At 51.6% G+C, this 10,723-nt stretch overlaps 1 gene segment (V, D, J or C); it reads left to right on the plus strand.

Moving 5' to 3' along the window:
* Positions 1–104: 104 nt before the first annotated feature.
* The window catches only part of LOC105823244, an 11,620-nt gene continuing 1,001 nt past the window's right edge, over positions 105–10,723 (plus strand). Inside the window, 1 exon segment of the V gene segment in view lies at positions 105–159. Coding sequence covers positions 114–159 — 46 coding nt within the window.

Here is a 10,723-nt window from a genome sequence, read left to right on the forward strand (position 1 = left end):
TCACAAGAGGGAAGGAAGCAGATTTGCATGAAGAGACTCCCCTCCTGTGATAAGAGAGCCCTGCAGGTCCCTCCCCAGCTGTGGGCTCAGAGGCAGAGCTCCGGGGTCTCACCATGGCCTGGACCCCTCTCCTGCTCCCCCTCCTCACTCTCTGCACAGGTGCTGCCCCAGGCTCAGCCCCCACAGCACCAGGGGTCAGCCTGGCCCCGACCTTCAGCTCAGCACAGGGGATGCTGCAGGGTGTGGGGCCCTCTGGGAACGAGACCCTCACCCTCAGACTCTCCTCTGCTGTCCTCTCTTGCAGGTTCTGTGGCCTCTCAGCTGACTCAGGTGCCTGCAGCATCTGTGGCCTTGGGACAGACGGCCAGGATCACCTGCCAGGAAGATGGCATAAGGAGGTTTTTTACAAACTGGTACCAGCAGAAGCCAGGCGAGACCCCTGTGCTGCTCATCTATGATAGCAGCAAGCAGCCCTCAGGGATCCCTGAGCGATTCTCTGGTTCCAAATCAGGGACCACAGCCACCCTGACCATCAGCGGGGCACAGGCTGGGGACGAGGCTGACTATTACTGTCAGTCATTTGACATTAGTAGTAATTATCTCACAGCGACACAGGCAGACGGGGAACTGAGACACAAACCCCTGCCTCGTCTGTGTCACCCTCTCCCTCCAGCCTCATGAGGACTTTAGTCACAGCGGTGAGCAGGGTTAGCCCAGTTCACCCAGATCTGAGACCCTCAGGCTGCCTGACCCTCCAGCCCTCCAGGCAGGCTCAGCAGAGGGTGGGTCAGGGATGGATTTGGGGCTGGCGGGACCAGGCTGTTCTGGTGTAGTCTGAGCCAGGGTGTGACTTGGCTCAAGATGACTTGTAAGAAGGCCAGTCAGAGGGAGACATCCACTGAGTGGTCAAGGTCCCTGGATGTCCTTATGTGTGGCACCTGAACTGAAGCCACTGCCTCTACTCTGCGGCCCACATAACACAGATTGTCCCTCTGCACTGCCCATGTCTGTCTGACACCCTCAGGCCCAGCTCTCACGGCTCCTGCTACTCTGAACAGGGAAGCCCATCGCAGTGGGCTCTGTGGTAGCCACCCAGATCCGCTTTCGGGCTTATCCACCCACCCACCCGCACCATGGGCTGGAGCCCTGGTGGATCACAGCTGCTCTCCCCCTGGAAAGTGCCATGAGTGCAGGGGACGGCCTCTCCCTTCGTAGTGTGGTTCGGAAGCAGTGACTGCCTGATGCCCAGATCCCAATGTCGTGTCTTCATTTAGGATGACCTTGCAGTGCCTGCCAGCCGAGTGCACAGCTGTAACCCAGGCCCAGTCATGCTCCCACACTCCTCTCCCGAGAATGTCCCTGCCCCTGCTGCACGGCGTTCTCCCTCTGAGTAGGACTGCAGGGAATTCAAAAACTAGACAACAAACAATACACAGTGCCAAGGGGCAAGTATCACACAGTCTGGAGGGAAGAGAGGACTCTGGGGCCTGCAAATATTCACAGCACCAAAGAGCACGTGTGTGGGAGGAAACTCCTGCCAGGGAAAAGAACATCCAAAGACACTGGAGGGAACAGGAAGACAGAACCAGACATCCTTCCACCTCTCCAGGGACATCTAGATCCTCCATGCTTCCTTCACGCCTTTCTTCATGTAAAATGTAGATTTCTTGGCCTCACAAGAATGTAAGGGAAGCCCCTTACATGTAATGAGAAGCCCCCTCCCCTTGCCTTCTCCCTGCTGTCTGGAAGCCTTTAAAATGCCAAAGGTTCCAACCTGTCCTTAGGGAAGACAGTGATGGCTTGTCTGTGGGTTTCTGTTTTGGGGGAGTGTCCTCGTAGTATTGGCTTAATGAATCTCCATTGATGGAAATTTTGCCTCGGTCATTTATTTGGGTTACAGAAGCAAGAAAATATGGGGCATAATGAGCAGAAAAGTTATCAGTCCAAAGCGGCCCTGAAATTGCATGGATGGTAAACACTGTAGGCAGGGATGTAAAAGCAGGAGTTATAATTATATTCCATTTGTTTATGCGGGTAGAGGATTGATTGAAAGTGTTAAATAGAGACATGGAAAACATGGAAAAGGCCCGTATTAAACTTCCAGAAATGATCAGTAAAATGTCTGTGATAAAAAATACACTGGGCCAGGCATGGTGGCTCCCACCTGTAATCCTAGCACTTTGGGAGGCTGAGGCAGGAGGATCACTTGAGGCCAGGAGTTTGAGATTGCAGTGGGATATGATGACACCACTGCACTTGAGCCCAGGCAACAGAGGGAGACCCTGTCTCAGAAAAAAAATATACTGAAATAGACTGATTGCAGGGTAGATCCTGCAAAAGAAAATATCGGCCAACTTAAAGATATAGTATTGGAAGTTATTCAAGAAGAAACAAAGAAAAAGGAATGGCAAAAATATAAACAGAGCAACATTGAGTCATAGGGTATCTTCAAGCTGCTGTCAATGGAAAAGAACCCAAACTCTGTAAAATAATTTAAAGAGGTTTATTCTGAACCAAATATGTGTGACCATGGCCCAGACAGCCACACCCAAGAAGGCTTGAGCATGTGGTCTCACTGTGTTTGGAATGCAGTCTGGTTTTATACATTTCAGGGAGACAGGAAGAACATGTAAAGTCATAAATCAATATATGGAAGGTGTACGTTGGCTTGGTCCTAAAAGGCCATCCAGCGATGTCACTACTGGGCATTTATCCAAAGGCAAGAACATGAGTGTATCTCAGTGGTACCTTCACCCACATGTTTCCTGCAGTGTTATTCACGATAGCAAGGACGCAACATCAACCTACGTGTCATCGGCAGAGGAACTGATGAAGAAAATATGGCATCTACACACAATGAGATATGATTGAGTGAGGAAAAAGAGTAAAATTCTATCATTTGCAACATGGGTGGAACGCGAGGTCATTGTGTTAAGTGAAATAAGCCAGGCAGAGGAAGACTAACGTCACGTGTTCCTCCTCATGCGGGAGACAACAGAGTTGATCTCATGGAGGCAGCAAGTAGAGGACGGTTGCCAGGGAGGATGGGAGCGGGGAGAAGAGAGGCTGGTTAGTGGGAATAAACAGACAGTTATATGAAAGGAGTCAGTTCCGGTTTCCCATATCACAGTAGTGTGAGTATAATAAACAATAATTTATTATACGCTTCAGAATAGTGAGAAGAGAAGGTATGACACATTCCCGGCACAGAGAGATGGCCAGTGTGACAGGTGGTGCATATCCTAGAAACTCTGATTTCTTTATTGTGCAGTGTAGGCATTTATCAAAATGTCACAGGTACCCCAGAAATACATACAATTATTATCTATCAACAAATATTTCTAGAAAAGAAAAAAGTGTCAATCATGTACTTTTTACTCAGTAAAAATATCTTTGAACAATGGAAGCAAAATAAAACTTACTTAACCATGAAAATACTTGCAGAATTGATGACCCACAGACGCTCTATAAGAAATAATAAAAGACACTCCCAAGACAGAAAGAAAACGATACTAGATATAAATGTGAATCTACACAGAAATGAAAAAATCAGACATGGGAACTGCACGGATACACATAGAAATGCACATGAGCATAGACGTAAAAGATAAACCACAGGACAGAACAAAGAGACTTAGGAGACAATAATAGCAAAGTCTGTCCAACAAAAGCAGGTAAAGACTCATCTCAGGTGCATACGGAACATTCTGCAGGGCACACCGAGTAATCAGGATCTCAAATTTAAAAAGACAGAAATCGTACATAGTATGTTCTCCAACAGTGACATTAAAGAAATAAGAATGATGCAAGAAGACCATGGGATACTGTGTGCCAAAAAATTAGATGAAACGGACAAATTCCTAGAAACACACAAAACTGAGTCAAGAAGAAATAGAAAACCTGATTCAAACTACAATAAATAAAGAGAGTAAATTAGTAACTGAAAACCTCCCATGAAGAAAGGCCCAGGCACAGAGGGGTCACTGGTGAATTCTACCAAATGGTTAAAGAATGATTAATAGGAATTATTCATTAACTCTTTTGAAAAACAGAAGAGAAAGCGTAGCAACTCATTCTGTGAGGCTAATACTACGATGACAACCAAAAGCAGACAGAGTCATCAAAAGAAAACTGCAGACCAATAATTTCTAGAAAGATAGATGTAAACAAACCTCAACAAAATCATATTAACAAAATGAATATGTCAAAAGAAATATATTAAGCACCATGACCACGTGGTACTTATCACAGGACGGTAAGCATGTCTTATCATGTAGAAATCAATTAAGCCCCATATTAATAAAATAAGGGACAAAACCGCATGGTTATTGCAACAGTCACATCAAATGCTTTATGCAAACAAACATCGATGCTTGCTGTTTTTTTGCTCCTCTTAGAGCCTCACGAAAGGTAAGGTCTGTGGAGGAGATATGGGGTGGGATGCTGTTCCGTGCACAGATTCTGAACATCCCACAGCCAGCTGTGATGCACTTACCAATACATGCTACAGGATTGTAATGTTGTGATTGCAAATGCCCTGGTGGTCTGAGACTACCTCCTTGGCGGTGATTACTACAGGCATCCCAAAGGGAGATTAGGATTTCGGCAGGTATTATTTGAGCAGTAGGGTCACACACAGGAAAGGCTCCGGTCAAAGAGAAAAAACATGTATGGGCTCAAACATAGAAGGGAACAGAACACATCTGAGAAATAAGGAAAGTGCAGAGCGACTGGAGCTGAGTAGGGATGAGGAACACGGCAGGACCACCTGTCTCTACCTGGGCATCTCATCGGGATGTTGTCCCCTCCCCAACACACCGCCACTGTAGACTCTAAAACTGTCTGTTTCTAAACATTTCTTCCCATCACACACAGTCTAGCACCTGAACCAAGCCGAGCGTGATGAGGGCAGGGCAGTCGGCACCAGACCCAGGTGGCCTAAAAAGGACTCGTTAGTAGCAGAGGAACTGAGATTCCCAACTGTGGCTCAGACCAGAGCTTCTGACGTTTCCACGAGCTCACACATCCCCTAAGGGGTCTCCCTGAGATGCAGATGCAGCCTCAGCAGGGCCGGGTGGGCCCTGACTCTCCATGTCCGACAGCTCCCAGGTGAGGCTGGTGTCGCTGGTCCTGCAGGGACCACATTTTGCATGGATGAGCACGCAAAGTCACCTTCCTCACTTAAGCACAGGTGACATTCACCTAAGGTAGGAGCCTTCTGTGGAGGAAGAGTGACCTTAGTTCCCTCCTCCCAAGGTGTCCCAGCCTGATTTGTGTTGCCAAAAATGAACACCCGAGGGTGGGCAATTTATAAAGAAAAAGAGGTTTAATTGGGTCATAATTCTGATGTCTGGAAAGGTCAAGATGGGCATCTGCATGTGGTCAGGGTCTCAGGCTGCCCTGAGGAAGGTTAAGGGGAGCCCAGGAGTGTAGAGATCACATGGCCAGAGGGGAAATGAAAGAGAGAGAGAAACATAAGGCACCAGGCTCTTTGAACAACCAGCTGTCACTGGCACTCTTAACAACAGAGTGAGGCTCACTCACCCCAGGGCAGGGAATTCATCTCTCCATGAGGGATCTGCCCCCATGACCCCAACACGTCCCATTAGGCCACACCTCCAACACTGCTAATCACATTTCTACTTTAGGCTGGTGGGACAAATATCCAAACCACAGCACCTGGCTCCCCTGGGTTGGCCGTGCCCTTGGCCACCCCCACCCGTCTCCCTCCCCTCAGGCCTGGGGCCCTGACTGTGCTGACTCAGCCCCTCCTGCTCCTGGACTCACTGACATTCGGTCACCATCCCTTGTGCTGGAGCAGCGGCAGCACTGGGGTCATAATCGTGTCTCCTTTTACTCCCAGAAAAGAGCAGAGCCCACCCAGCTCAGGTCTGAGGCGAAGAAACAGAACTCAGAGACCCAAGATGCTGCCCAGGCTCCAGGTCTGACAGGTCAGCTTCCCTGAACACCCCTGGGAGCCCAGCGATGAGGCAGGTTATTGCTGTTGTTCCGTGCAGGGTGGGGAAGGGAGGCTCTGTCTACACCTCCCATGTGATGAGGAAGTGAGAACAGACCCCTCCTGAGCTTCTGCTTGTGTCCGGTCTCAGGATTCCCTGTCACCTCCCCTGGAGTGGGACATCTCTCAGGTTCAAGGCTGAGGCAATGTGTCCTCCTCTCTCTACCACGTGGCAAAGTGAGAGCTTGGGAGCATCAGTTCAGTGAGGCCACCTGGGAGCAAAGGCTCAGTCCCTGCCTGAGGTCTGTGTGCTCAGACATACTCTCCACCTGCTCAACAGAGGGAGCCACGTATGATGGATAGGTGGCTCAGTGTGCAAGTGGGGACAGTTCAGCGGTGTCACCTTGGGATCCTGTCTCTAGCTATTTCATCAACTTCCTATTGTAACAGGGCCTTTCTTTTCAGCTTTTTAGACCTTTCTTCTTTTGTCCTCACTAGGGAAGAGAGTAGGGGACAGTTGAGGTGGCTGATTATGAGTTACTGCAGCATGCGAATGATGAAGAGAGTGGTCTAGCCCATGTGCGGTCAGGCTCAGTCTGTAACCAGCATTTTTGGGGGGGTCTTGCCCTGTTACCCCACGGAGACTGCAGTGGCATCATCATAGCTCACTTCAACCTCAAACTCCTGGACTCAGGAAATCCTGCTGCCTCGGCCTCCCGGAGTGCTGGGATTACAGGCATGAGCCACTGTGCCCAGCTATGCAATGCTCTCAACACACGTAATATCTCATTTACTGCCTGTCATCAGCTCTGTGAGGAACGGAATGTGTCTGAACACAGCAGTGACTACATATTTACATGCACAGGGATGGCTTGCACGTGAAACTGCAGAGTGTGTTAGTGGAACAGGACAAGTCTAGAGACCCTGTGCATCGCTCCCTCTGGGGGCCAATGTCTAAGTCCCGTGGACACTCGCCCTCACGGCTGCCCCTGCAGCCAGCATGCACCTTTTTGCCTCCTGCAAAATGACAGAGCAGTTCTTTCTTTCTTTCTTTCTTTCTTTCTTTCTTGATGGGGCATTGTGAGTGGCCTTTTGTTAGGGCTTTTTGGAAAGAGGTCACCCCAACACAGAGCTGTGCACCTTGTGACAGTTCAGTGCTGACTCCTCAATCACAGCACCAGGTCTCACTGTGGACAGGGCAGGGGCACAGGGAAGCTGTCATTTCAGAGTCCTGCTATTTCACTATGGCAGAGAGCTCAGGCACCATGTGTGAGCGTCACCTGCAGTTCAGCCCCTGACCCTGGAAGGGTGAATGAGCTGGTCCCCACCACAGGTGTCAGAGAGAAGCCATCAGGACGGAGCTGGCTTCCTGCAAGGGGCTGTTGTTTTGCACAACCCCAGGGACCTGCTTTTATGGAACAGTAGCCCCTGCAGAGGCCTCTCATTGGCTGGAAGAAAGTGGCGGGTCTGCTACTGACAGGGCCGCAAAGACCAGACTCAGCAAAGGAAGAGCAGAGTCACGGCCAAGGGCGGCAGAGAAGCAACGACCCCGAGGGCAGGGGGCAGCTGCTGGAGGCTCCACTGGAGACAGGGAAGCGCCTCAGACTCCAGGGCTCCAGTGACACTGCACCCCCCACCACTCCTGTGTGACAGACACTGCGTGTTCTTACTGGAACAGGTCACAGGAATAATACAGTCCTCCAGGTCATGGGCTTGAGGCACAGAGGCTTGTCCTTGAAGCCCATTTCTGTCACCTGCTGTGTGGCTGTGAGCATTTAAAACCTGGAAATCCGCCCTCACTGACAGGTGAGAAATTTCCTGGAAAGCAAGAGGCGGGGCAAGAACTCACGTGACCATATTTATCATGTATGTAAGACACGGCCCAATGCACCCTACGTGCTCATTAGTTGGCAGCAGTTATTACTGACTCACTCATGAAAATCGGACTCAGATGGGGACAGAGAGCACAGAGGGTTTCGGAGGGGCAGGGACAAGAGAGACTGAAATGACTTAAGATCCAGGCCCAGGAGCTGAGCTGAGCATCCCAGGGCTGTCTCAGGCCAACTCCCGCATGTCTCAGAAACTGTCCCCAGGTGGAGTCCGCCAGAGAGGGCAGCAGAGGAGTCGCAGGTCCGGGGCGGCACCTGCATCCACTAGGGGGCGCCGCCGTCAGGTCGGGAAGCGGAGGCTGAGCCCATCTGAAGGATGCTGAAGGGGTTCTGGCCCCGGGTCCTGGGCCATCCCTCCCTGCCCGGGACCTCGCCCCTCAGCAGACTGGCAGGAGCTGGACAGTGGCCTGTGAGTGTGATTAGAGACCCCACCGGGGCCCAGAGGGGCGGGCCTGGGACGGAGGCTCTGAGTGACAGGGCACACTGTTTGCTGCCTGGGGCTGCAACAGGCTCCTGGGAAGGGAATTCAGACAAGCTGCGGAGGAACACTCAGGACAGGAAGGGCCCTCCCCAGGGGACTGTGGTCACAGAGACAAAGGCATCTGCCAGGAGCCCCGCCTTGCAGGTGCTGCCCTGAGCACACTGTTCTTAGGGGGTCTGCATTGTTTGCCAGGACTGCCATCAACTGCCCCAGACCTGGTGGCTCAAAGGAAAGACATTTACTCTCTGTCTCTTGGAGGCTGGAATAAAGGAAACTTTCTCTTCCACTTTTTCAGGAGGAACAACCTTACCACGTCCATCATCATCCTGAGTAGATGCCCAGGCTGGTCCCACAGAAATCTAACCGGGGTGTCCCGCTGTTATGACCTGTGTTATCCACCAGCTGTCAGTGTTCCCTGCGTGTCCAGGGTCCATCCACACTCTCTGACCATCACTAGAGCGAGCTCATCTCTGGCGCGGGGACAAGAGTTGCTGCCATGGGCTCCCAGCCAGGGGACAACCTCAGTTCCTCAGGGGGTGGGCTCAGGGCAGCTGCCTCCCTGACAGAGTCCCCCCGGGTCACTGGGCTCGTCTCCTTCTCTCCTGCAACTGCAGGTCCTGGTGTCCTGAGCCCAGCTCAGCTGTGCTGGGGCCTTTGCAGCCTAAGAGCCTGTTCACCTCCCCCTCGTGCCTCAGTGGACTGAGCTGGAGGGAACAGCGTGAGGGCCCTGCTCTCTCTGCCCCCAGTGTCTCTTCCCCTCAGTGGCACCAGCCCAGCCCTACAACCTTCCACCCACAGCCACCCATCCAGGCTCCACGTCACCAATTTTACAGTTCCCAGCGCACAAACTGATTGTGAAATTCGTGCAGATAGGGATGACAGCTTCTGCAGAAATGAGCACATCCTCCTGGCACCAGGAAGCCACAAGTGAGGCCAGCTCTAGGGAGGCCACCAGGGGAGCTACATGCGCAGAGCGTGGACAAGACACAGTGGTTTGCTGTAGTTCTGCTGGGACACACTCTCATGATGTCTCTGGGAACCAGTCCAGGTCCTTGCAACAGAAGGTCACTGATCAGGACAGCAAGCTGGGAGGATTCCCTATCCTTTGGCCTGTGCACAAAACAGTGCCGTGTGTGCACGTGTGTGTGTGTGTGTGTGTGTGTGTGTGTGTACACGTACATGTTGCCGTTGCAAGGAAATATTGCCAGTGTCAAATGTTCCAAACCCAGAGCTTTTCTGTTTTCCTACCCTCCCTCCTTCTTCTGCCTCCAGTGCCCTTGTGCTGTAATAAGAGTACAGATGAGGATGAGGACAGTGGCAGGAGGAGGAATAAACATTCGTACGTGTTTAATACATGGCAGGGGCTACTCACAGCACTTCCTGCTTATCAAATCCTTTGATCTCAGCCACTCTATGAGATGAGCATTTTCTGCATCACACACGTTACAGCTGGGAATATCTGGTACAGATTTTTACAGATGGAACCGACGCAAAGACAGGAAGAGCAACTTGCCTGAGGTCACAGCTAGACAGTGGCCGACCCAGGAGCAGAACCTTAGGTCACCTGCCATGGAGGGAGCAAAGGAAGTGTCCCCACCTCTGTCCACAGCACTCAGGGAGGACAGTGCGCCTGATGAAAGAGGAGAGGGTGGTGACAAGAGGGACCTGGGCGGCCTGGGATGAGGGGGGAGGAGGAGTCAGGGTTTGAGGGAGAGCAGGGCAGGGACGACTGGAGGGTCAGGCTCTGAGCTGAGTCTACCGGATGGACTCTTGGTCCCACTCACTGCTGTCTGTGGACTTTGGGAAAACTATGTCACCTCCTGTTGTTGCATCCCTCATCAGTAGACTGGAGGAGAGATTGTGCCTTGAAAATAGGGCTGTTGTGGGGTTAACATGAAAGTCCTGTCAGGTCACGCTTGCAAAACACTCAGCGAAGGGTCTGGCATATATCAAGGGCTCAGTAGCAGTCACTTTACATGAACTAGTGACACCTGTAGGATGGCATTCCTGCTGTGGGCAGCAGGGGGCACTGTGGGCCTTGGTATGTGCAACTTCCTAAGTCCAGATCCCCTGGTAGAGCTCAGGTGCAAAGACCATGACTTCATGCTTCCTCTGAGGCCCTTTTTATCAGGTGAAATCCACTCTCCACTCCTCACACCTCCTGGCCCTTCTTTTGAACGTAGGAAATTACCAGCATGGGGCCCTCAGGCTCAGGGCTCAGACTAGAGCTCAGAGAGACACTGGGGGATGGGGACAGGTCTGTGTTCACTGCTCACCAGGGAGCTTCCCCTCAAGTCACAAGAGGGAAGGAAGCAGATTTGCATGAAGAGACTCCCCTCCTGTGATAAGAGAGCCCTGCAGGTCCCTCCCCAGCTGTGGGCTCAGAGGCAGAGCTCC

Source organism: Propithecus coquereli, unplaced genomic scaffold (assembly GCF_000956105.1).
Source record: "Propithecus coquereli isolate 6110/MARCELLA unplaced genomic scaffold, Pcoq_1.0 Scaffold663, whole genome shotgun sequence".
NCBI lineage: Eukaryota > Metazoa > Chordata > Mammalia > Primates > Indriidae > Propithecus > Propithecus coquereli.